Raw genomic sequence first — 27,299 nt, forward strand, 5'->3', positions numbered from 1 at the left:
CCCTCGGATAGAATCGCTTTCAAAATCTCATCGATTCGTCGTCGTAGTTTGCACCCTTGAGGGGGGTCGACGACGAATCTCCCTGAAGTGAGAGGAACGTATAGTTGGCGAGCCTGCAACGGGGCTGCTTTGCCGCTGCGAGAGGAGCAAAACAATATGCATTCGCGGCCATATTTGTTTACCGATGATCGATTGAACGTGTCGGAACGCGAATACACTCGCGCAACAGCCTGATATGTGTGATGGATTATACGTAAACTTATATCTAAATATATAACAGTAAAGTAGGCACTTATCCTATGAATAAACGGACAAATCCATGAACGAATTGTAAAAGCAATGAAAAAATTACATAACCAAACTTTTATACGTAAATGACTGTAACGATTTATGAACGTGTATCTAAGTCTGATGAAATATGTAGGTCTGAAAAAATGTTCGAGAAAAATGCGAAGCTGTGAAGTATGTCGAAAATTCGGAAAAAAAGGGCAAGAATTTGTAAAAGAATATTCGAAAATGAGCGTAACGTTGACGTAATTTCATAAATTTCCTCGATTCCCCGTTCAAGTTCGTAAAAAAAATTTGTGATGAAATGCAAGTAGATGGCGCTGTCGCGCAGCAACGACGATGGTGTTCGAGGGATGAAAACGTGTGATGCAATAACAAATATGGCGGGACATAGAATTTGGTCACGCGTCTCATTGGCGCTTTTTAGTTTGGAGGTAACGAGGGGAGATTTGACGCCAGATGTCCTTTCTCCGAGTACTGGAGATTCTCGAGCCACCCTCTTTCTCTCTACGCTGTATTGTGTATTATTTTTCTTTATTTTTGTACGGAACGAGAGAGAGGGCCCGCGTACCATATATAAACGGGTGCGCGACTGCGCTTTGACGCCCTCGCTCGCCATGCTGCTTCACATATATACAAAACCGTGTATATTTATTTTTTTCCCCCCTAACGAGGCGAGCGCATGACCAGAGCGAAAATCGTATAAGCGTACAGGCGAAACAGTAGGGAAACAGCAGCGGTAGAGAACAGTATATGGAACGAGTTGAGGTGTGATTTTGAGAATAAGGGGATAGTAGAATAAAAATTACAAGTTTTTGAGTATGAAGAGGACGTGAATCGAGTGTGAAAACGGGAAAATCGACATCGTGTTATTTTTTCGTTACTTCCGATCAAGCCGGCTCGTTATCAACGGAAGAGTAATGAATAGGGTTGATTTTAAAAACAGAAGAAATTAAATGCATGAGCAAAGTTCTCATTAACTGAAAATAGGAATTATCAGGTTGACGTCGAGTTCGAAATGTATTTTGAAATAATCACAATCGCGAGGCTGGGCATTCGTGTATCTAGTTAACTAAAGGGAGGCAGAGAACTAAACGTTTAAAAAAAGCTCAATTCTATCTACGAGAAGTGTGTTTACGGGCACTACTGTTTGGCCAATTAGAGCGAGTACAGTGCGTGCTGAAAGTTATGGAGTCCGGAAGTGATTACTGGAAAAGCCTGTGAGATGATTTCATCTTTAATATTTCTTGCAGGCTTGTCATTCTTGGCATAATTCGTTTTTTCGTGCGATTAATAAATAACGGCGAAAGTGTAAAAGGAATTTTTTTCGTGTGTAAAAGAGAGAAAGAGGAAAAAAGTGCTTCGACGCGAAAGAGGCGAGGATGGAACGAGCATGAGCGAAAGATCGATCGCTATATAGCGAAGGAGAGAGCGCGGGCTACGAGAGGACAAAATTTTTGTAATAGTTTCTCTCTCTCTCTTTTCTTTCTTTCTCGTCGCTCTCTCTCTCTCTCTCTCCCTCTCGCTACAGCAGGGCAGCTCTCTTTTACTTCTCGTGCTCCTGCGACTAAACGTCCTATCTTCGCATGTCAAACCGTACACACGGTTCGCTCGCCTCAGCAGAGTGCACGCCTCGACTCATCGACGGGGTGAGTCTTTTATTGCACGCATTTTTTTTTACCCATTATCTATCATCTCTGTCATGTCGCTATCATTATTATTTCGTTCTCCTCACGCCAAAGACAGTCCCCCATAACGGATTCAATCATCGCGTTAAATAATTCAATCCGTTTTTAATGACAATTTAACAGTATAATTTAAAATTGAAACGGAAACAGAAAAAAAATCTAGCCTAGAAATATCGATCCTGCAATTCTTTAATAAATTAAATATCAAATTTCATTCATTAATCTTCATGTTTTCGTTCTTTTTCGTAACGACAGGATAATCCTCTATGAAAAGCTCAGAAAATTTGTACGCAACGTAATGCAGGTTTAAGGAAAAATCTGAGGAGAGATTCCAATCTAGAATGGTGTCAAAAACCAAAAAAATCGTTACCAAGAAGTTTGGCTGCAATATATATGTGATTTTGCACTTTTTTGTGTCTCTCAAATGATCCACCGATGATATTTTCGTTGGTGATTTTAATCCTCTTCAGAAATAGTTGATCGTCAGGATTTTTTTTCGTTGTTTTTCGAATTATCAACAACCTCGGAGGACTTTTTATCGATTATTTCAAAAGACGTTCCACCGTGGACAATTTTTAGTAGTGTTTTTCCTCAGAACCGAAGACTCCCAGTGAAAATTTGATGCTACTTTCATATTGTTCGAGAAAAAAGTTTCTTTATGATCAGTTCCTCGGTCCTTTTTGGTAGGATCAATTGTTCCAAAGCTTTTCCTAAGTATATGTGTGTATCGTTGAGGATCGACGTCATGGTGACTGACCTCGTTTACACCTCGCGGTCAGGTCGCCCGACGATCGACGCATGGCCGGAGGAGGTTGAATTCAGGTCGAGCTTCGATCGGATATACACATTTTTTCGGCTCTTTCCGCCACTTTTATTGATACTTCATAAGCATAGAGTTTATATCGCGAAACGCTGCGAAGGCAAAAAACGGGAGGAGCGAGGGTGGCGCGGGGAAGGGGCCGGGGGGCGACGTTTAATCGAAAGTTTTGACACGTGAACTTTTAATTAGTCCCTTTGACTCAATTTTCCGAGCTTCACATCCGAATGAATAAAATTAAACGAATATTCGAACGAAAGTAAACGAAATATTGGAAAAATATCGACGATTCTCTTTTTATTTTTCATTACAAAATCAAATTATACGAAAAAGGGAATAAAGTGACGTTAAAAGTGTCGAAAGTGAAAAAAGAGTTGAAAACTTGACAGATGTGGTAATAAATATAGCGAAAATTGTGCGTGCGTCGGCATGCGTGTACCATAATAACGGGGGAGTCGACGAACTCTATTATCGTGTGCCATACGACTTCATATGCATATTTTATGTTGGCTACAGTATTAATAGTAGTAGCACTACAATACTTACGTGTTACAAGAGAGAGTGCTCGCCCCGGTGTGTATATCATTTTCGAGCACAAAAATGGGCCGATTTACGGCAAATCGATTATCTCCTCGATCTTGCCTCATTTCTATTCTTTCCCAATTTCACGTATTTATACATGACGCTGAAGTTTCCAACGTTGGAGTCCAACGAAATGATGGAAAAAAACTCTCCAATAATTCCAGTAATTCTCCTATTTTGTTCCCTGCCAAATTTGCGATTCGTAGTTATTCAAGCTGCACTAACGATTCGTGAAATAAAAAATTGATGAATTACAAACGTTTTTTTTCGTTCATTTCGTTGGACTCCAACGTTGGAAACTTCAGCGTCGTTATTTATACATCGTCATAAAAAATATAAAAAATCAATTATTCACCGAGTCATAGCATGTTTTAGCAACCGAAAAAAGCTGCGACGAGAAAACGGGCTTTTCCATTATTTATGATACATTTGATGGAATTTTCACAACCTTCGAAAATTTCTAATCAAATTTTCGAACACTTTGATACTAAAAATTCCTCAATTTCGTCAATTCCAAATAAAACTGTCCCAAATTCGTAAATCTTTCAATGAAAATAGCCTATCGATAAATAATGAATAAAAAATTTCTAAATTCCAACAGTCTCGAATAAAAATTCTTTAATCCCACTTGATCCATCACTAAATTCGACTTTTTTCAACGTTCACCAGTTTTTCTCGTGTCGTTCGAAATGGTATGACAGCTAGATCTGTAGCATGCAACAATTGGAGATTAGCAAAGCGTTTAGTGCTCGTTAGATCGTAGATCGATGTAAACTAGTATAATAATATAATAAATGTAAATAGAAAGAGCTTTCCTTGGATCGCGCACCTGCAAGTCTCCTTTTCACCTGGCCCCCATGCACGCCGAGCAGCCGAGAGGTCAAACCTTCGTGATTCGCCAAACACGCGTCAAGCCTCCAGCCTTAATAACCGCGCTATTTATTTACCTGCACGTATTATATACACTTTGTATATAAATATGTACTACATAAATATAGAGAAAGGTAATGTTGATGAACGAGTAAAGTAGTAGTCCCCAAAGATTTACCGTATCGAATTTCACCCTCGCGACACGCTCGCCTCGTTGGGATTACCACACGCCTCTTCTCGTTAATTCGAGGTAATTGAATTATCCTAATTTTTCATTGAAACTCATTATTTATCTCGAAAATTCTCGGAAAAAACCGTGCTTTTAGTTCCACGACGTAACTTCACTATTTATTTATTTTTATTAACTAAAAAATACGTGTTGGTGCGGAGCATCGATTTCTCGTATATCCAGAGACACACTCTCGAGAAGATTTATTCGAGTCCAATCAAGTCGTCACACTCGGCTCCGGAGTCGCTGGCTGTGGCCCAGAAACTGGAAAATCGACGCGCCCCCCTCGCGGTAGATCGAATCCATTGGATTGGTAGTTTTGACATGAAAATAATTGGATTAGATAAACCAGTTTCGTTAACTGTTTCGTTGTGAATATTTTAATACTTTTTCCTCTAATTAGAGCAGTTGAGATCGATCTTTAAGGTGTTCTAGTAGCCAAATTTTAGCTCGTGTCACATTGTTCGCCCGAGAAATAATTGTTTTTTCATAATCGTTTGGTTCTTCCCATTGTTTTAGCCCCTGCACTCTCAACTCTGTTTCACAATTTAGCTATAAATGTAAAAAGTCAGCTTAATCTTGTCGCAGTGGCTTAAAATCGATGAGGAAATCCGGCGATCCGATCTGGCTTGGAGTATGGGGAAAATAATAAAAAAAAGAATTCGGGTCAACAGACGAGACGCGAGCGAGGTTGATCGGCCTTTTTTTTTATCCTCCGCAAGTATTTACTTAGCCGGCGACTGAGCTTGCGAGATGCAGACCTTTCGTTATAGATAGCGAAGGAGAGTTTCGATTTCTCGACGGGAATAGACATTATCCAGATACTGGCACGAGTCCATACGTTTATACATGTTTTAAAAAGCGAAGCATTCCCACGCATCAACGGAAATCCGAAGAGCGTTTGAATCGTTGGCGGAACCTCGTTCTTCCGGGGTAGTGTTTCAACGAACCAGAGGGAATGCTGGATTCGAAACAAAAAAGTGCATTTTCCATTACAATCTCCCGGAGAAGCGCGGCCGTTAATTGCTGTTTTTTTTTCGTTCGCACGAACGTCGGAGGAAGACAAAAGATGCGCGGGGAAGCTGTCAAACGATGCAGAAGCTTCCCGACTCGTGGCGTCGCATTGCCAAGACGAATGGGCACGTACGAGCCCCCGTGGGTTCGTCAGATTCGAAAAAATCGTTTTTCAAACTTCCTCGGAAGACGAAGCACACGCGATTCTGCAACGAAAAGTCCTTCGAGACTTTTTTCCACGGCCCATGGCCCATCCGCAGCCGAGGTATCAGCTAATCGGCGAGGGCCAATGAGCGCGCGTCTCCCCCACTCTCGGGTAAGCCGGAGCGCGCCCGGCTGCCATCTCGTCGACGGTTAGTCGCCGGAAAAAATGCCCGAGGACTTTCGCCTCGGAATCTCGCGGTTTATATCCATTTCCGAGGGTGGTTTCAATTCGGAGAGCGACTTTTCTGCGAGTCCGTTCGAAGGAAAAAGCTCTCCGCGAGAGAACCGCGCCAAAGTGCGCTCGTCTCTCCCACGATTATTTACCCCCTCCGTGTGGCTTCTTCTCTCAAACTGTGAAACTAGCGCTCCTTCTCTCGTTCTCTTTATTTCGAGTTTAAGAATAAGAGCCCTGTCACCGCTCGCAGTTAAGACTTTAGCGATGAAAAGATTCACGGAGGAGGCCACCGTCCCATGGCTTTTGAGCGCGTACGCGTTTTCAAAGACAAACAAAAAGGAGGAGAAAAAACGTAAACAAAGAGAGCTCCTGAATACGCTCGGTGGTGAGCTCGCGCGCGTGTGCGTTTCACACACGAACGTACACACACTCGAGGCGTCTTCATCTTCACCATTTTTCTGAGCCTCTTTTTTTCTCCTCCCATTATAGTTCTCACAATACTGCACCAATGAAAGGGGACTAAAAATTAAAAAATTAAAAAACTCCTCATTGAAAGGAGCGAGCGAGCTTTTTTGTCCGAGCGACTCTTTTCGACAGCTGCAAACGCCAAATTCCCATATTTCGTTCCACTTTGCACATCACATTTTTTTATTCTCAAACAACGTCGACCTTTTTGCACCAATTCTCATTGTCGATCCTCGGGAATGGAAGTGCAGCAGGTTTTTAAAGCTGGAAACACTCGGATTCGAACTCTATCCCGTTCCTCGAGCTCGAGCGTGTTTCGCTCTATTTCTGGCGCTCTTCTCGTCCGGTAACAAGCCCCTGATAATAATGAGGATGAAAAGTTGCGTCGTTAGACGACTCATTCGCAGTCTTTTAATAGGCGTTTTGTGCAGGCTTTTTTATCCATCTTTTCTCCTCCTTCCTTTCCAATCTCGATCCAGCTTTATTTTTACTTTGAAAAATCACGAATTCACGAGCTTCTATTACCGACGGAATATCTCCGTTGATCGCTCATTATTTTTCCATCGCTCTTCCCCAATCAATCGAGTCTTTTTCTCACCGTTTTTTTTCATTTGCTTCCGAGTTGATTCACCGCACGAAAGATTAATCGAGAATTCGAAGCATCGAGAAAAAACCCTCAGAGATGAGACTCGTCACAATTTTTCAGTTTTACAATGTTCAGTCGTTACTTTAAGCGACAGTCAAAGTGCATTTAACCCTTCGATGGTCGCGCTGTGAGACTTTCTCTCACACTTTTTTTTTTCAAGGTACGAGGAGCTCCCTTGAAAAATGGGAGAATGAACTAAATTTTTTTTCCACTTGTCAAACAATTAATACACTTTGGAACAGTGATTAAAAAATTGAAAGAAAAAAAACATTATTTCCTTCCGTATCTCGCCGGGTAGAGTGAGACTTTCTTTCAGTGCGCGACTAAAATCGGTTGGTGAGAATACGCAAACTCGTCACGCGACTATCGAAGGGTTAATAAAAATATGGTATATTGTACTAAAGTATAAAAAAAAAAAGGAAAAGAGAATAAAAAACATTTCAACAAAACGAACATTAAAAAAGTACAAAAATGTGAAAAATTACATTTTCCGTTTTATTTCTTTCATTTCTGAGATAATATGAAAAAATTAAAAGAACAATTTGCCCAATTTTTTTTTATTCGTCTAGTTTTCGTAGCAGCTCGTCTTGCCCCTGTTTTCCCCCTTTGGGGCCAGAGTCGCTTCGAAATAGGGGCATTCGACGCCGAGTTAGAAATGCATAGATAAAGAAAGATTAGTTATTGCGTTGTTGGGCGTTCGGCGAATAGGAAAGTGCACGGATGAGGTAGAATGTCATTCGCGTATACGGGAGCTCCTCGTATCTTTTCATAGCGGTGGTCACTTAACACGAGCGGAATTCTAATCAATCCGTCCTTCGTTTCTAAAGCGTACCACTAATGCCGAGCGTTGATTAACGCGAGCGGGGTCTCTCGCATTGGGGAGCGTCGAACAAAAGTTGGCGATGAGTTTGAGGACGAAATAATATACAAGAAGCGAGAGCCGATCGATCGTTCGAATGATTTTGTTAAAAAAAGGAGGGAGAGAAAAGTGAGAACACGAAAGTTGGCATGATTTTGTTTGAATGAAAATACACGTTGGAGGAAAAAATAAAAAGAAATGAAGCGAATTGTAGCGACTTTGAATGAACGTGGTGCTGGAAATGTCTTTCTTTCTTGCAGACGGATTGCTATACGAGGAAACGGGGCGCGAGACTCGAATTAGATGATTAAAAAAGAAAATCAAATTTAAAGTCCTCGGGGGAGAGAGAGAGAGAGAGAAAAAAAGAGCTAAATTGAAAGATTGGAAAGTTAGAAAATAACAAAACAGAAAACACGACGTTGGAGTTGAGAAAGAAATGGCTTCGGGATTGCCGGGCAGTCATCGGAGGAAACTCGGTCCGGCGCCAATAGCATCGTTCGAGGATCTTTCGGACGAGTTGGAAAACGTGAGTTGAGAGAGCCTCCCCCAGTGTGTGCGAATCGAAATAACGAAAACAAAGGACCGTTTAACTCTTAATCACCAAAATTCCAACCGACGACCGATCAAAATCCAAAGTTTTTTCAATTACTGCCCGATATCATAGACCCTCAATGGCGATATGAATGATTGAAAAATCCTGGCGAATTAGCAAGGGCGTCAAATCGCGAACGATGATATACTTTGAAAGATCGATAAATGCATAAATAAATATTGTCAAACGAGGGAATCAACGACGATCGAATCGACGCTGATTTTTTATTTTCAATCATATTTATGCATTTTTAAATCTGATTTTTTTTTTCCCCGAGAAAATATATACTCGTCAAAGGGGGTTGTTGCGAGGGCGAAAACCCTTTCGTTACGGTAATCCATATTAGCGAATTTAATTGATCCACGAAAATCCCCTAGGAAGCGGATGTACTAGCTGCCTGTCTGCCTCAACCACCACCACCACCACTACCACCCAACTCCATCACCTACCACCACCACCACCATCATAACGTTCAAATCCAAGAGGCCCCGAAAAACATCGCCGAGGAATTATCATTTAAATTGTAATGCAGGCTGAAGCGAGCGTGGTACGAATGCCGGGAATCGTCGAGGTCACCACACCCGTTATTCCGGGAAGCTCTCTCAAAACACCCAGCACTCCTAGAATCGACATCAGTCGCGCAAGCAGCTCGTCCCATCATGAGGACAGCAACAACTCACGGGAATCGTCACCCGAACGCGAGCTTCTTGCCGGTACTTTGTTCAACCGCAAACTCATTTTTCAATGAATCTTATTGAAGTTTAAAAAAATCAATAATCGTGTTGTGAATATAATTTTGATGATCGTCGATTCATGAATTCGATCGAGTTGAATTTTTGTGCTGGCTTCGCATCACTTTTTAATACGCTTTAATATTTTTTAGTTCTTCGTTTTATTGCTCGCGTTTGGTAATTCTGAAAAATATTTTTTCCAATGTTTTTGGGACTGTGAACATTTAATTGATTTCTTCATAGCTTGACTTGTTTTTTTTTTTTTTTTTTTGGTTTTTCGACTATTTTTTGAAATTTTTCCAATTTCTCCGATTTCCCATCATTGAGCGAATAATCTGATTGAATTTAATGCAGGAGGCGAGCCTCCGGTCGGATGCAAGCTATCACTCGGGTACAAGGAAGATGTTCAAGACCTGCGATCATCGACGGAGGAATTGGATCTTCAGGACCCAATTCACGAGCAAGATCTCAAAAGGGAGGCGAAGAAAGCGCGGAGGAGAAGAGAGGGCGGAACGCAATCGGAGTGCGGGGGCACGAGCTCGAGGCTGCAGGAACGCGAGCGCAAAGATAGCAATTGCTCGGAAATCATTTTGCTCAATATCAGTGGCAGAACGTCGAGATTATCCTCGGTTGGCAGTCAGGGCTCCGGAGTTTCCGGTAAATTGTCGGTTCTCTCGGCCACGTCTTCCAGGTATTTATTTCCCACCATTTCCCATAATCAATGAGTTCAAAGAAGCCTCTCAAAATTTACTCATTTTATTTAACAAACAAATAAATCGCTTAGGTCACCGAGTCCTCACAAATGTCTTTTGGAGACTTCGTTTTGCGGGAGCAAACCAACGTTGGCTGATAATTTGATAGAGCCATCGAAGCCGGAGACTGACGATTTGGAAAAAATACTTTTGAAGCGAGAGGCTGACACGACGAAGGCTCTCATCCCTGACAATATAAAAGTGCCGATTGTCGGTGGCAACATCAAGCCTGATCCTCTGGATAAACCGAGACGACGCGGTCGCGAAGAAAGGAAAGAAATATTCAAGCGCGAAGTCGAAATCACGAAGAAAGTCCTCGAAAGAGTCAACATAGAAGTGCGTATCCTTTCTTTTTCTTTTTACCTCAATCACCACGATCCCCGACCCCAGGAAAAATTCAATTTCCATTGATGATGCAGAATTTGCAACAAAAAAAAAAACAAACTACAAATTTATTAAAAAATTCCGAATTCAATGTTCGAATTTGCTTCAATTGAATACCAAATTTATCAGTGGTCAATTGAAAAGTGATTCACACAGTTGTTGAATATTCCGATTCTCGGAGTTTTTTTTTCACCCATGAACAGAATTATTTGAATAAATAAAAAAACCATGAATCAATGCTCCGCGTTAAAATGAAATTTCTGCATAAATTAGTCAATACGATTATTACAATTCATGGCTTTTCAGTTGAATTATTTTCCATAAGCTTCAAACATCGAAGTATTTTTTATTAATAAACAAATGAAAAAAAAAATCTACTTCGAATAGTAAATAATAAAGCGCCAATAGAGTTTTCATTTATTAAATAAATCGTCCGAGATATCAAGCCAATCGAGGTATCGAGTCAATCGGCCCATCGAGGCTGACATTTGGGTAGATAAACATTGTGAGCCGTTGAACGAAAAAAACAAGAGGATTAAATTTAATTGAGAATCACACGAGTCTTTGTATTTGTAGATGTGAGGGAGTATTCTTCCGTCTTCGTTAAAATTCGAGGTTCGTAGAACACACAAAGCCTCGTGTCATCCGTTCCTCATACACGACAAACAATAAAAATCATTGTCAATACAAATGTCTGTGTGTGTTTTCGTAAAACAGTGCTGCTTATTGTTGCTCTTGTTGTATGAATCTCTTTGTCGCCGACGTGCGCGTACAACATTGACGTACATACATATATTGATATCATGAGAATCGTATCAACTTTCAATGGTAATATTATCATCATGAATTAATATAATCACAGCATTCATTCGAATATATTGTTAATAGTATGATTTTCATGATTGATAACTCATAGCGTTGGATAAATCGTTTCCCTCGCGTTTAAACGTGACACAATATGAGCGTGACCTCCATGTTTGTGATAAACCTAAGAGAGATTCGTGAAGACTCCGAGTTCCTTTGAAATAATTGGAAATTCATGTTTCTTCAGTATCTTTTGTCCATAATTCATGAAACGCGTGTTGAAGTTTTTCAATATTTCGAAGTGAAATCGAGTTTCGAATCTCCGTTCCCCTAGTTCGAAAATTCCTCAGTAGGATCAATGATTATTGCTCATGTTTCGAAGAGTGTATGAATGAAAACGTTAAACTGTGCTATTTTCTTTATTTTCATGGCATCCTCACTTCCGCAGGTTCCCATTGTGATAAAAAAACCTGAAAGCCATCAGGCCGATCCTGATAAAATTGAAAATACCATGGTTGTTCAAGATGTTCAAAAACCTGCGACTCTGAATTTGAACGAAAAGAGGAAAAAGGCTCCAAATTTTAAGGAAATCCCACCGACAACACCGACCAATATTGCCAGCCTCGGGGGAAGCCCTAAATTACCGAGGCATCAGAAAATTCGAGATCTCGAGGGCTCCAGGACCCCGAGCCCTTCCTCGGTCTCGAGGAAAAGCAGCTTCGCTTCGTTGTTCAAGGTGCGGATAAAATTCAATATTTTTCATTATCGATTTCATTGCATCGAAAAAATATTGTACTCCAAATGATTCAGTGAAATATCGAATTTCGAGAAATGTAATGATTCTCGGTTCCAGTTTGCGAGTCGAAAGAGTCCGACAGTTCGATCTTGAAGTCGTGATTTTTTCGGTGTAACGAAATGAATATTATTAGGAATTCCCAAAGTAAAAAAATATTGTCCACCAACGTGTAGAACGGTTGAGAATAAGATTTTTTGAAGTGTACCATTTTTTGAACAGGACTGTACGACGAGTACATTCTTAAGTATATTTTGCAATTTATCTCAGGCATGTATTTCGTTCGTAAATATAAAACTTTTTTATTCACACAATACGCTTTGAATGTGTGTTCGCACATTTTGTAAAAAGCTTCTTTTCCAATTGACAATAAAACCTTGGCAACTCGTCGTGGGTGTGAAATTTGCAGGGTAAAACGGAGGGAAGCGTGATAAGCCCGGAATCGCCGAGTCCGAGTACAAAGCCCCGTCGGAGTTTGACGACCAAAATAAAAGACACGACGGAGAGTTTGAGGAGTAGATCGAAATCGCGTGAGCGTGTGTCGATCGACAAGGGCTCATCGTTGAAGCGTGACTCGAAAAACAAAAACGTCTTTACGTCTACGTTGAGTTTGTTTAAAAAACGGGAGAGAAAGAAGAGCACGGACGATGGAACGAGCACGCCGGAAATGGAAATAGCGACGGGGGATAATCCCTCGTTAGAAAGTATCGGAAACGTAGAATTTACGTTCGACACCGATCGAGCAAGCCGTAAGAACGAGGATTCCATTTTTATAAGTCTTCATGCAGATTCGCGAAACTACGAGGTCGCTTTGCCTTCGGAGAGTGTTTCAATCCCTCTGGAAACCCCGACTAAATTATTAGACGAGTATGAGAATGAAGCACCGAGCAGCAGCATCGTAACGGAAGTTTCGATCGAGCATCAAGCTTCGATATCGAGGATAAGAACGGAAGCCAAGATTGAAAATACGTGGTCGTCGAGTCGCGACAGTATCCCCAACTCCTCGAGGCCGGCGAGTGTAACGATCGAGTCTCAAGTTCCGAAAAGTAGCTCGAGAGATTCAAAAATTAGTGTCCAGAGCCCGGGAGAAATAGCGGTCGTTTCGAGGTCCGGTTCCGTCGATTTTTCATCGAAAATTGGCGAACTCCGAACCTCTACGAGCTTTGGAAAAAATTCCGGTGAGAAGAAATCCCCTGAAATCACTAAACCGAAACGGAAGAGCAAAGAAACTCGTCAATCTTCTCCAACACAAATTGAAAATGATTTCATCGACCGAGAGCCCAAAGTAGAGTCACAAAAAAGTGAAATTATTGATTTTCCTTTCCCATCAGCTACACACAGCGATACGAGGCCGGATGAACATTTATTGGCCAAACCTCCCCAAGTCAGTCTCGAAAAAACGCCCAGTATCATTTCCGACCTTGATCACAATAGCTCCGAATCTGAAAGGGACTCGGAAATCGATTTTATAAGAAACAAAGCTGAGAGGGTTGTCGAAGAACTACCTGATGAACGTAAAGGCTTGTGTTACGAGGAAAGCTTCGAGGAAGATCTTCCATATGTGCCGACCACATTGCCGATGGAAAAAAGCGTCGCCGTGCCCATTTTACCGATTAAACAACGCGTACAGGAAGTCAGGTAAAACATTGTCAATAGCCACTTACTTTTTTTGTGAATCATCTTTGCAAAAACTATTCCCGTTCAATAGAATTTTCATCGTAAAATATTACTCAAATGTCATTTCATTGTTCTTTATTTTCTTCGAAGAGAATGGCCTGAGGAACGTTTTGAGCCAGAAATAAAATTTGTATCGAAAAACAGATTCTAAGACGTTAATGTGTTAATGATATTTTGAAATTTCGATAAAAACAACAAACAAATTCTTCGATGCAGGACGATACCAACGGAACGACCGAGATCGACGACACCGATAAACCCAACGCTTCTGGATGAGTTTGTGATGCAAACGCCGCACGACGAGAAGCGTACAGACAGAATGAAAATATCGTTGCCACGTGAGGACAGTTTCAAGTTGAAAAGTCCGCGCAAGCATCAGACAAATACGTTCACAGAATTCGCAGGTCGAGTTGTGTTGGACGGGAATCGTCGAGTGACAGGAAAGTCGCCGAGCCCACCGCCGCCGTTGCCGCCGAGAGCACCAGCTGTTCGTCCCACCAATTGGATTAATTTTGAAGAAATTCCAGAGCGTCGGAAAGCTCCGAAGAGAATTCAAACTATTCCACGAACGGAGGAGGACTCGAAGGGCGGTTACAGTTACGTACAACCGGAGGAGTGCAGATGCGAGTGTCACGAGGAATCGCGAAAAAATCCATCCGCCTCAAGTTCAACGAGCACCTCGAATCTTCCCACAAACGTCAACGTGACCCCTGGAAACACCTCCGGTGCAAGAACATCTTCGACCTGTGGAACGAACGGTGAACGTTCCTGTAACGGTGACAATTGTTCCAACGTACCAGCCCCACTACCGCCGCCATCGTCCGGTGATCGTGCCAGCATCGTCAGGTAAACGCATTGGGGTACGATTTAACCATCGACGCACGACCTCCGTACGATCCAGCCAATGCTCCTTTTACCTGTTTATTTGTAGAAGCCTTTTTTTGTACTTTCAGTGACAGCTCCCTCGACTACAGCCTCAGCATCGAGGATCATCTCAACAATCAAACGAATCTGCTACCATCCATGACACCCTTCTCCATGGATCTCGATGTTGGATCGAATCGATCGAGCCTCATCTCTCAAGAGGACAACGATGATCCTCATCCCGCTTAATACCAACAACCGCAACACTATCTTTTTCAATTGAGCTCTATAAGTCGTCTTTTCTTCATTCTTTTCAGTCAAACTATGAGAATTTTACATACATCGGACGCTCTATTCGATTGTCTCTGTTCATTCGTATAACAATTTATTATATTTCGTATTGATTTTCGCTTTTCTAAATGTGAATTTAATCGATTATCAACGTAATACCTCTTTTTTAATTTTAATTTTTCTGACTTTTTTACAAATTTTCCTGCGAATAATGAATGTAATTACGAAATTTGTCATTCTCCGAGTTAAAACTTTGCAATCGTGTGATTTTCTCGGTACACTATCGTCGGATGAACTCTACCAAATAGTTTTTCGGAACAGTTGTTGTTGTTGTTCGGAGGATAAATGAAAATATATAACGGAACAATTGGGAGTTTCGTTTTCCCTCGTACTGAGAAAGTTTGGAATGTGCTAGGTAGATTGAAAAGCGTGAAATTGTATCTGCGAAAGCTCCGTGCCGAGCCTGTTGAGAGAGTTTGACCCTGTTGCGAGTGCTCGAACAACACGGGCCTGAAACATTTGTTACGTTGTTCCGCGCAGATTGATATTGCGACTATCAATCAACAGCTCACGATGTACAGAATTTCACAAAAATTCATTCGAAAAAACCCACGTTGGAAAACGATCAACTGTGAGCCATAGTGAAAGACGAAAATATTTCTCGAGACCATTTGATCACGGAATTTCATGATCTTTTCTCGCAATTTCGAATTCAATTTTCGGGACGTTCTGTATATATAAATGTGTATACTAGTTAGAAAAACATTTTTCGACCGATGGACATTGAAAAGTTGATTGGATCGGAGATGAGACCAAGGAAATGTGAAATTTTTCAAATTCCACGATCCAGATATAAACTTATTTATAAACAAAGTCTTCGTTGACGTCAAGTGCAACAATTAAAAGGTCACGATAAATTGCATTCGTTTTCTATTTAAAGTCAATTTTTTTTATTACTCTTATACATTTTTGTTAATGAACTACTACACTTAGGTCTTATTAAGATTTTTTCATTGATTCTATCTCAATTTGATATTAAGTTGCTTCGCCAATTTTGCTTCCCGAATTACGTTAATTGTATAGAGGAGCGAATTATTATTGATCATTATTCTTATTACTAAATAAAGAATAAAATCATGAAAAACTGTAGATTTTATCAGCGGTTCATTCGAAAAACTCATCAAAATTATCATCGATTTTTCTAGAAAAGGGAAAACATACATATATTAATTAAGTTATTTATCGATGTAGGAATTGCGGAGGGAAACCATCCGCGATTCAACCGAAATCCTTGTTGATGTTGTAAAAAAAACCAAAATTACGGTTCTACTCGCACCAATCTCTTTTCCTTTTCGTGTTTTAGTATTATCAAATCACGTAGATATATCAATTCAAATTCATAATCAAACTCGCGATCGTTTTCGAGCGACAAAAACAAACGAAAAAGTCATTTTATCACGATTTATAGAGTGTGTAAGAAGGTTGATTGGGCGTTCCAAAATCGATACTCGAACACATAGTCGTCGAATTCGTCGATAATATCACATTATCGAAAATTGCTTTAAAACACAATCTTGCGGGCTGAGATTTGTGGAATCTGAAATTTTGACTTTCGTGCATTCGAAAAGAAAAGTGTCTTGAATTGAAATGAATTCATGCACTTTTTCCAACAGGAAAGCAAATTCACGTCATTTTCATCTCTCCGTCAAAGTTCTTTGGTTATCATTATCATTATACTGAAATCTTAAGTTTGAGTTTAAACTCGCTGGAAAACGACAAAATCAAAACAAAATGAAATTTTCATTTTCACAATTATCGATGAGGATAGCAGAGTTTGATTTTCTTCTTCGTTAAAGAAACAACAATAACAAAAGAAGCTAATGGAAAAATCTCAATGTTTCTCATCGCATGGTTCTCATTCATTGGCCCATTATTCTTCTCGACGCGTCTATGCCAATATTGACTCGAGCTCTTTTCTCCCGAAGATTCATTGAACGTATTTTCTACGCGATAAGAGAACAAAGAAACTATACTGTGTTCAAACGAATAACTAATTCACTAAATGATTACATATTATGAATAAATGATAAATATAGCGCTAGTATGAATATGTATCGTATTCGAAATACGATTAAGAGTTCACGGACTCTTTGAACATCGATGTACCAGCTGTATTCAAATATTTCCCGAAACCAACTTGATTTTTACGAAGCTTGACATTTTTATCGATTTATCATGTTTATCGCCACTTTTTTCGCAGCCTGGTACAAAGAATTTCAAATCATACAAAAACAAACAATAAAGTACTATTCGACGTTCCAAGCAAAAGTGCGTAATGGAATTGATGAATACGAGTAACCTCAAAATCTGTTCGAATCAGAGTTTTCACCCTGCCAAATAAAAAAATCTTTCCAAGATTGTTTCGTTTGAGCGTGTCGTTGGTCGGAACATTTGTAACCAAAATCTCAATCATGCTCGTTTTCAATTTCTGCCTCGGTAGTAAATATCTTTATTCTCATTTCCCGACAAAACTTTCATCGTTTGTTGATATAAGAAACCCTTGTATTTGATAAATTTACTGAAAAAAAAAAACAAACAAAAAACAAAAATAGGGTTAGAAAACTCTGTTTCCCGTAAACCACGTGATCTTGACACGATAGTTCCCGAAGCGTCCGCATCAGATGCCGCGTCACACTATATAACGATATGTATATCTATATATATATAAATATGATGTATTTTACAAACACCGGATTTACACACAAAACCGGAAGCAACAATTATTCAATTAAAATCTCGCCTCGTACCAAAAAAGAAGACAAAAACAAAGACAATTAACACGATTACGAAATTATGCGAAATATTGATTGGAAAGTTATTGTATATTGTAAAACTTTTACGTTGCCCGCGCGAGAAAGAGCGAGAGAGAGAGAGAGAGAGAGACGGAATGCCTGCGGTGTGTACATGAAAGAAAAGCAGCAGTTTTTTTTCGGAACTCCGATGTGTAGAAAAATAACAAATCGAGATGTAACCTCGTTATTTATCTCTTATGCGTATTGACTTGTATGAGTTCTCGAAAAAAAAAAAAAAAAAATAATAATCGCGAAGATAAACCCATTTTCACTCCTATCGTGTTGCATAAATAAAAAAAAAAATGATTAATTTACTCCAGTTTTTCTTGCATCCTGAGGAAATTCGAAGGGTGGAAACCGAAAAAGTAGAAAAAGAATTTGCTCTTGATGACAATCGCACACGATCATTTTTTGCGAAGCGTCGTAGCCAAATGATGAAAAAAAGTATTTGGATATAATTAACCTAATATGTCGCGGAAAGTCCCTATAGCAATAAACTCGGAAAAAAATAAAAAAAAAAGAGCAACCCAAAGTCATACGACTCGATTAAAGACGCGTACAAGTATAAGCAAAGAATATTTGAATGTTTCTAATGTTATGTAAATAAGACTTATCGAACAGAATTATGAAGGATGAAGGAAACAAAAGAATGAGCATGCAAGAGAAAAGTCACATTTTCAAGTATACTAAAAAACAAAATGAAACAAAAAGAAAATACAATTGAAATCGTGCGTACGATGGGGAGAAAATCGTACCGCGTGAAGGGTTCGAAAGAAATAAAATGTTTATGTGTTTTCATGCCTGCCATCTTTCTGTTATATAAATTATTTCCCTGGTTTGTTTACATCACAAAAAAGCTGCGCGGTGGCGCTGCGGTGCATCGATACTGAAAAACTCGACCGCCATTTTGTCAACCGTTTCGAGGCGATTGCAATCGCGTTCCGTCCGCGGCGCGAGTGTTGTTTTTCCTCACTCACTTCATTGACGTCCCAAAATACGCTTCGATTTCAACTTCTCATAGAAAATATTTACGAATATTCACGGTCGTTAAAATCTTGCAAAAATATATCGCCTTTTCTCGATTCCTTCGAAGATTTATCGCGCTTTTCAGGATTTTTCGATTGGACCGATCCCGCTCGGCCGCTTAGTGACACTGGTTGTTGACCTTCGCGCAACAGTAACGCCGTCGCACTGGTCGCCGCTGCTGCCGTTGAGTTGTTTTCTTGCAGAGATTGCTGAAAATACAATCATTTTAATCTTTTGTTTCGGTCGTCTCAATCACTGAGTGTTAATTAATTCTACAATTTTTTCAAAATTAATTTTAACGTATTGCCTGTTTACCTGCATTACGTTCAGAAGGAAAAGGAACGCCAAGAGTGTGAGAGCGCTCAGTGCTGCACCGCTTCCGCCTCCTTTGCCTCCCCCGCTCTTCCAACCCCTGATGTATTTTGCAAAAAAGTGCGCGTTTCGTTTCAACACAGTGAATTTTTTAACTCAAAGTGTAGTGTTTTAAACTTTCTTTTGTGTCATTTCGTGAGTTCGTTCCAAGTTTAAAATTTTTTTCAAAATCCTTTACCGTTACCTTTTCCGAATAATCAAAAGATACAAGTGTGGAATAATATTTACCCGTGTCCGTGAGATTTGTGCTCCCAGTAACCGCCCGATCCACTATGGTATCTCTCGATTGGAGACGGTGCAGGTCCCTTGCCAAAGCTGCTCCCCCAGCTCATCAGACTTCCAAACGTCATCTTCGCCGATAATCGATACAAGGTAATTTATTTCCTCTCAAAAAATTGACATTTCTTGTAATAGCGACAGACGAAAGTAAAAAAAAAAATTGGGATTTTAACTCTTTAAGTTGGGAGAGACTGTAGTAAAAAAAAATCAAATGAAACCTTACATTAGTTCGTGATTCTTTGTTGATTCTTTCGCAATACTTTTTTATTCCCCCGATGCTTCGCTGCTTACGATTGTACAAGTGCACAAAAATTGTCGCGTACTTGGTCAAAAAGACTCGATAACCACTGAATTTAAACGCGATTCCGCAATATTAATTTTCACCCAAGTCCTTGAATCACGTATAAGGAAATCCAGTCTCGCCGAGATTCGAGAGCAAACTATTTCGTAACAAAAAGTGTCTCGGAGTCCCCCCGTGTCGTTGACCACGCTCCACGGCGTGTGTCACGCATGGAACTTTATTCACGCTCTTTTCACACGAGGAAATCTTCATCTCTTATTTTTTCGTCAACAATTACCGTAGGCGCTCAGCTCGGACGGTCTTCTAATTTTTCGGAAGCCACGCTGTCGCGAACACGTTGACAAGAGGATGCGAGGGGACGAGGTACAGTCCGCCTCGGAACTGTGTGATTTCAAATATTTTCATTTTGTTTAAGCGAAATAAAATGCGCGGCAAAATCTTTTTATTTTTTCAACTTTTCGTTGAAATCAGTCCGTAAAAATTACTCGAAACAAAGTTTTTCCTTCTTTTATCCTCAAACTGAATTATCCTCTTCCGTTTCAAAAGAAAATCATTTTTAAGTATCAAAGGTTGGTATCGGCTTTGAAAAAATAAGAAAAACGACAAAATCTTAATAATCAGTCGTTTATTTAGCGATCATCAAATGCAATTGTACTGATTCTCGTTATATTACATATTACAAATACATCTAAACTAGATAAAACAATAAACGCACTGTGTGTGAAACGCAAAGAATAGCCACGACAAATAATTCGACGAAGACCGCGCGAATCTTCCGATTCGTCGATCCATCGCGATTCGTAATTTTTTCTTTCCTTTTTTCGTTATTATATATACAAGAAGATTAGAAGGAAAATTTCGATCTCGGAGATGAAAAAAAATACAATATCCTGAGAAACTAACTCTTGATTCTTTTTGGGAGAGTCATTCGGGCTTAATTTTCATCGATAGGATTGGACAGCGAGTTTTTTTGGACACCTTTACGGTCGTGATAATTTTTGGTCCAATTATTACGGAACTGAAAAAAAAGAATCTGCGAATCGTGGCAAAAATTATCGAATTTTTTTGAATTTCCGATCAAACCGAAATCGTCAAGCTCGTTATCTTCCCCCAATATAAATAAATAGTGGCTGACTCGAGGCCAACTAAACGATGAGAATACATGAATATATAAATTCACGTATTTATATATTCATATATTTATAATAAATGAGATTGCGCGGGCAATTACGCAGGAGACAACGTCGATAAGCAAAATTTCGATAAAATTCGATTAAAGCTGAACGAATGAAAAGGAGCAATATTTTTTGGCAGCATCTTTTTCGTCGGTTGATCTAATTTATTTTTCGTAGTCAGTAAGTTCGTGTTCGACGAATTTTGTTCGATTTCTCAAATTACGAAAAAAATTGGCTCTCTTGAGAGGGACGTAAGACTCGCGTTTTCTCTTGCGAAATGTCGCGCAATTGGATTTGCGCTCTTTCAATAAATAAATATCATAACGAATAAATAATTGATGGGGCATCGTCGGAAATGCCTAGTTCAAACTCAAATGCTTGAGAATTCGCGAGTTTCGAGCCGCTCTCTTTCTTTCTCACCGCGTCAGTCTCCGTCGCTCCGTTTTCCATTATTTAAACTATTATCTCGAATATTATTTCGTCTTTACGGGCTTTGTTCTCCTTCGGACTTTCTCGTTGTTATCGTTGCCGGGGAGAAAGTGGGAAACAAAGAGCGACACCGGGCGCGCGCGTGCGCGCATTTTCGTAAACACGAAGCGCCGTGACTTGAATGTCCTCGGTCCTCGGGAGGTAATCGGCCCGAGAAAGAAAGAGAAAGAGAGCGGCAGGGGCCAAAACCAATGAATATTTTTCGTTTTCTTCTCCTCTGCGGATGATTTTTGTCTTTTGTTTGTTTGTTTTTCTTCGTTTTATCACATTTTCAAATCGTTCGAGAGTTTTATTCTCGGACTCAAATCGCGTTGCAGTCCATAAAATGCGTCCGGCAGTCCTCGCCCGAACGTCCGCGTCTTCCGGCCTCGTACAGCGCCTCGAAACCCACGCCGCTCTGCATTTGGAGGACGAAACTCGTTGCGTATCTGCGAATTGATATTTTCAGGGAATCAGACACTTTTCGAACGAAAATTCAATCAGCTTCGAGCCTTTTATTCGTCTCTACTTACGAGCCAAGCTGACAGAATATCGACGAAGTCCCTTGCGTTTCTGCGATGCACTCCGCACTCGCTTCGCACAGCGCACGCTCCGCGCAACCCCGGTGGCCCTCGTCCTCGGCTTTGCCGAAGTTACTGAACGATTTCATCGAACGTACGTAGCCCTTTTTCAGTAAAAAAAAAAAAAAAACCATCATTTCCCATTGATCCAATGAGACTCTCGGAATTTTTTTTTACCACAGATTTTAAGATTCGAAAACTTTGGATCTCGTCGATGAAAGAATTTGGATCGGAAACAATTCGATTTAAAATTTCGTATGAAATTCGACCTTTCGCTCAATAAAATTTCATTCCAAAATCGCCAATTGAAAAAAAGCTATTGAAACGTACTTTGAGCATGGAGATCGAAGCGACAGCGGCCTCAGCGATGGTGTCACGTCTTCCCAGGGATCGAGCGGTGATCGAGCGATGAGAGAAGGAAGTTTTCAGGGCCTCGAGAAGGTTCATCACGATGTTGATGAACTGTCATTAATGAGTAAAAAAACTAATTAACGAAAAATCACTCCAGAACGAGGAGCAAAACACTGACGACATTCGAATGCAGTCGAGAATGATTTCTAAAGCGATTAAAAATCGAAAGCTTCGTAGAAAATAGCAACAGCAACGAACGAGTTGAAAGTATGTTACAAAAGATCGAGCCGCTGCGAGAAACCGAAGCGAAAATTGCAGTTTTGTACAAAAAATTGATAAAGTCATTAAATCGCTTAAAATAAGATGGATCAATGGTTCGGAGATAGTTTTGGATGCTGGGATCCAGCAGGCAATGAAAACACTAACCTGGGAAGCCTGCTCAGCCATTTCAGCAACCCGACTGGGATCTCTTCCCTGTCCTAGAAAGGCACCCAGCACGGCAGTCAATATGCCCTAAACAACCGACACCAGGATTGCTCTCTAAGTCCTCCGTTCACATCGTTATTTACAGAGTGATTTCGAACCACTACAAAATACTTGCTAAAAAACAAACTTTTCCGAGCTTCGTATTGCACTTGGAACAAAAAGTGCGTCCAAGTGATTGGTGAATCCTTTAAAAACCGAATAATTTCTTCTTCAAAAACACTTCGAAGGAGACTGATCGAGAAAATGTGAAAATTTTGTAGCACCAAACTTTGAAACCATCGATTGAGCAGAGTGGAATATTTTGTTGCAGCTACTGTACTTATTCGAGGCAAAAAAAAAAAAAAAAAAAGTAGAAAATTAGGTTTGAAGCAGAAAAGAGAGTGCCAATTATTTCGTACGAATTAGAAAAATAATATGAACTCGATAATGAAGGGGCTGCGCCTGTGGAAAGTATAGTTTTTGCATCGGCCGTTGTTGCGTTTCTCAGCCTTCGTGTGTACGTGATTCGAAGACGTTACGTTTCGCACTACTGTCTCTCAACGCTGTTATATGATACAATTAATACTCGCTCTATGTACACGTACCAATTCACTTAGTTTTTTACACACTCGTTATTTTTTCAGTGTACGAAGAGACTACGTTCGTCTCTGTTTTCATTTGTTTGACTTTTTCTTTAAGCAAGTTCATCTGGTAACGAGTTAGTCAAAAGAATAAATAATTATTGGGACTAGCGCAGCCGGTCCAGCGAGTTTTGGCAACGAGTTTGGCGTTATTAAAACATGACAGAAACGTCTAAACAGAACAAGTTTTTCTCATCCGTCCTTCATATTTTATTGCAAGTCCCTAGTGCGTAGTAGAGAAAAAAATCATTAAATGCGAACTTTATAATTATTATGGAAGTTTCTGCAAGAACTGCTTGCCAATGTCTGCAAATTTCATACGTAAAGACGGGCACAAATCACCGAAACCCGTGAGAGACGATGATGTTGAAGTTTGCAACGTTGGGGTCCAACGAAACGATCCAAAAAACTCTTCAACAATTTGAGTATTTCTCAAATTTTAGGCCTCGAACTTATTTTTATTAAAATTTCTTCGTTAATTCCAGATTACCAGATGAACTTCCTTAATAAATGTGTAAAAAGCGGCGTGAAAGCTTTTTTATGTTTGCCGATCGCGTGCTGCGAGCAGCCCACGAGATTGGTCGATTCGTCCCTTGTCCCTTTGCGTACAAATATATTTACACAAAAACACGATGTCGAGGGCGAGAAAAAGTGTCGTTAAAGGCACTAAATTAATGGTACAATATTTCGTTGGCGAGAGAGAGAAAGATGAAAAAAAATAATAAAAAGTACGAATCGTACGACGCGGAGTTAGAAAGCCCGGAAAGAAAAGAATTTACCTGCATCGGGCTCGACTGATTGTCGACCTTGTCGATCCCGTCGACCGACTGCTGATTGCCACTGAGCAACGCCCCCAGCACTCGGAAACCAACCGTCAACAGGTTCGTCCATGGACTCGCCGGCGCACCCTCGTCAACGTCGTTCTTACTCGGGCCCACTATGCCCGATGCACTCTGACCCAAAATCATCTGCATCAGCATTCCCAGCATGTTGCTCCACGAAAAACTCGTCGCTCCTCCCTCCTGTTTTTCACACATTCATTCACGGGTTATTAATTGATATTTTTAAGTTGGTTCGCTCGATTATTTTGACCGAAGGTCAAACCTCTCACCTGAATAGAATTCGTTCCAATGTCGTCGATGTCATCGAGGGCAACTTTCTTCATGGCGTTTGGTTTTTCTGCGAATTTTCTCTCGTCCCGAGCACTCTGATGTGAGAATTGTTCCGGGCGGTACTGCGGCGAGTACTCCGGAGGCTGGGGCAAGGATGCGGCCTGTGCCAGGCACATCGATACCAGACAGAGGGAGACGAACTTTTTGTACTCCATTTTGTGTTATTTCCTGGAAATAAAAATACACCGAAATTCGATTATTCGACTTGACCTTGAGGCCGTTCGTCGTCCCGCGGAAATATCGAACAGCAGGATGTGAAAGTCCGCGTAGGAGATGATTAAGCGCCGAAAACGTTGCGTCAAAGCGAAAGATTTCCACTCTTCGCATTCACCAGGATCGAGAGAGGAACTCTCTAGTTTTTTGCATGCTTGTGATTCATCGCGGATTTAATGACTCTCCCATTTTTAAACGGGTCTTCGGTGTACCTTCGTGTCCGCGAGTATATCTCTCGTTCAGAGAAAAAGAGAGTGAGAGAGAGGAAAAAATAACAGAGGGAGAAAGAGCACAAGTGAAAATGACCCACATCTGCGGCGAGATTCGTCTTTTCGCTTCGGAAAAATGTCACGTATACAGAGACCGCGACACCTTCATTCATTTCTCATCTCCGTACTTCACTTAAAGACACGCGTCGTGGCCAATCGCGACGCGAGAAACTTTCACTCGAAAAAATGCATTTTCAAGCGGCCGCCGTTTGATGGTGGAAAAAAATGGCGAAAGTCCGCGATCGAAGCCTCGAATATTCACGTCGATTCGCTTGGTTTTGAAAAAATTCGAAATCATCCTCGTTTTAATGAAAAAATATGAACAACTCGGAGCTTCTTAAGCAGCTTTTTTTTCACCTTTCACGAATCAATTGCTCCCCAAACGAACTTGACTGATTTCCATCGAATTGGCTCTTGGGAAAAGAATTTTCCGAAAATCCAGTCAAAATAAATTCACTTTTGATAAATTGAACCGCCGTTCGAAATTTCTGACCATTTTCAAGATTCAAAAAAAATATAAATTTTGAGGCATCTTCAGGCGAGAAACGAAAATCGAGTCGACTCGACGGAGATATTCGTGACGAAGGATTTTCGTCCAGTGAATAACCAGCGTGCTCGTGGATGCCGAGCGAGCCTTGACCATGAAAGTAGGTCAACGTGATTGTGAGACCACGATCGCATCGTTAGCCCACTTACAAGATCGGTTCCCGGGGTTTATTGAACCCGAGAGCCCATACCGTTACTCACTAAGGGGGTCGCGGCCTACTGTCGCGACTCAATAATCAACAAAATACTCGCTCAACTCGGCCAGCATACCCTACATCCAAAATCGCATCTCTGCACGCGTGTGTTTCCCCATTTTTCGAATCCTTTTATCTCGAAGTTCCTCTGCTTTTCCTCCGAGTCCATTGCAACTGGTGCATTTCAATGGGCGAGAAAAACTAAATGCGAAATTTCGAAAAACTTACTCGCGAAAAAAATGCGATTTAAAAATTCGTAAAAGAAAAATCGTTTGTGCAATTCCATTTGAATTTCGTGTTGAAAGATTTTTCATTGATTTTCCAAGAACACTGATCCACGCGCAATTCAGTCGATGAAATTATCATAGAAAATTTGCAAAATCAAAAGCAACGCGTATTTAGCACGTGGAAAGAGCTTTCGTTGACAAATTTTATTTTCCAATTGCGAACCCAAAGAGTAAAACCGAACAAAAAAACGTCAGATTCGAACCCACCTGCTGCACTTGGCTTCGATTCACTTAATTTTGATCAAAAGCTAAATTGAATTGATAAAAATATTCAACTATTGGAAGTTTCTAGAACGATACAAAAATCATAATTAAAGAAATTTTGATGAATCTCGACCTTGACACTCGGAAAAAATCGCGATCGTGACGACTCGCCGCAACGGAAATACTTTGATTGACGTATTAAGGTAAAAAATCGTAACCAATCACGTGAATTATCCTGGGACGCGGGGCGGGGGTCGAAGGGAATATTCTGGAAGGTTCTCGTGTGAAGAAAAACTTTCGTACTCACTTGGTTATTTCCAGGTAGACTTCCGCGACACTGACTCTCAGTTCTGAAGATGAAATTCCTTGCGGGGTCTTCTATATAGCCTGCCGGTGATTTTGTGGGGGTAAACCTAACGGCCAATGACCGTCGTCCTTTGCCACTATTTTCATTGAAACTTGCCAGTACCCTCTCGCTCATTCTCCCCGTCCTACACCCTCGTCCGCTCTCCGTTCACCTTTGCCAAGGCACCTGAAGCACTCTGCTTCGAGCATTTTTCAGTTCTCCATGCCGCAATTTCGTTCTCTTCCTTCTCCACTCTACTGCTTTTCCTCCACCGTCCCATAATAATCCATTATTTCGTATTATTTTCCTGTACTAAAAACTGCACGGTAGGAATGCGATTCGATTTTTTTGGCTCATAAATCTCTCGATGATTTTTTCAATCCTGAAACTCCGCTGCGATTATTATTTTTGGGAAAAACTTGACTACTTTGTTTCGAAAAAAGGGTTCGTAGCAACGAATCCGAAATGTTGGAGGATAAATATTCGGCGGAAGAACGATGGAGAAGAAAAATAACCGACGAAAATTGGATTTTATCGTGATACAATTTATTGCCAATTGCCCACTTCAACCAGTTTTATAAACGCCGTGCAATTATTATGAGATTCATACCGTTTGTCGAGTTATTTACCTACACATTATGCATGTGTTCTGATTGATGGAAGAACGCTGCTATTGCAGTTATGAAATTCCTACGCGTCATCTGGTAAATTGACCTTGGAACGCGGGATGCAATTTTATTGCGGATTTTGTACGACTATTCGCATCGCGCGTAGCAATGAAAATAAAAACAAAATAAAAATCAAAAGACAAATAAAACCGAAAAAACAACGT

General features: G+C 40.5%; 2 protein-coding genes across 9 annotated transcripts; one reads left to right on the forward strand and one right to left on the reverse strand.

The window, feature by feature from the left end:
• The first annotated feature begins 2 nt into the window (after positions 1–2).
• LOC122416317 (uncharacterized) lies at positions 3–18,375 on the forward strand. Of its 7 annotated transcripts, none has more exons than XM_043429130.1 (10): positions 3–1,937; positions 8,098–8,363; positions 8,807–9,142; positions 9,515–9,851; positions 9,945–10,248; positions 11,549–11,836; positions 12,116–12,163; positions 12,303–13,531; positions 13,787–14,416; positions 14,524–18,375. In XM_043429130.1, the coding sequence occupies exons 3-10, from the start codon at positions 8,956–8,958 to the stop codon at positions 14,681–14,683; spliced, it is 3,183 nt and encodes a 1,060-aa protein (XP_043285065.1). In that variant the 5' UTR covers positions 3–1,937; positions 8,098–8,363; positions 8,807–8,955; the 3' UTR covers positions 14,684–18,375. The 7 variants fall into 7 exon arrangements, with proteins under 7 accessions (XP_043285065.1, XP_043285062.1, XP_043285066.1 ...); XM_043429127.1 differs by having other exon boundaries at positions 8,962–9,142; XM_043429131.1 differs by having other exon boundaries at positions 8,962–9,142; positions 14,502–14,660.
• A 1,794-nt stretch (positions 18,376–20,169) lies between these two features.
• LOC122416329 (uncharacterized) lies at positions 20,170–26,576 on the reverse strand. Of its 2 annotated transcripts, XM_043429152.1 has the most exons (7): positions 26,429–26,576; positions 24,348–24,576; positions 24,016–24,258; positions 22,557–22,643; positions 22,110–22,241; positions 21,732–21,883; positions 20,170–21,647 (listed from the first exon to the last, which is right to left on the reverse strand). In XM_043429152.1, the coding sequence occupies exons 2-7, from the start codon at positions 24,561–24,563 to the stop codon at positions 21,521–21,523; spliced, it is 957 nt and encodes a 318-aa protein (XP_043285087.1). In that variant the 5' UTR covers positions 24,564–24,576; positions 26,429–26,576; the 3' UTR covers positions 20,170–21,520. The 2 variants fall into 2 exon arrangements, with proteins under 2 accessions (XP_043285087.1, XP_043285090.1); XM_043429155.1 differs by lacking the exon at positions 22,557–22,643.
• Positions 26,577–27,299: the final 723 nt, after the last annotated feature.

This window comes from Venturia canescens, chromosome 9, assembly GCF_019457755.1.
Source record: "Venturia canescens isolate UGA chromosome 9, ASM1945775v1, whole genome shotgun sequence".
Classification (NCBI taxonomy): domain Eukaryota; kingdom Metazoa; phylum Arthropoda; class Insecta; order Hymenoptera; family Ichneumonidae; genus Venturia; species Venturia canescens.

Coding starts and splice junctions, on each gene's coding strand:
- LOC122416317 (XM_043429127.1), top strand. CDS start 8,274: ATGGCTTCGGGATTGCCGGGCAGTCATCGGAGGAAACTCGGTCCGGCG. Junction 10,249..11,548: donor TCGAAAGAGTCAACATAGAA/GTGCGTATCCTT, acceptor TCACTTCCGCAG/GTTCCCATTGTGATAAAAAA. Junction 12,164..12,302: donor TATTTTGCAATTTATCTCAG/GCATGTATTTCG, acceptor TGAAATTTGCAG/GGTAAAACGGAGGGAAGCGT.
- LOC122416329 (XM_043429152.1), bottom strand. CDS start 24,563: ATGGAGTACAAAAAGTTCGTCTCCCTCTGTCTGGTATCGATGTGCCTG. Junction 21,884..22,109: donor CTTCGATCTCCATGCTCAAA/GTACGTTTCAAT, acceptor TTACTGAAAAAG/GGCTACGTACGTTCGATGAA. Junction 21,648..21,731: donor ATATTCTGTCAGCTTGGCTC/GTAAGTAGAGAC, acceptor ATCAATTCGCAG/ATACGCAACGAGTTTCGTCC.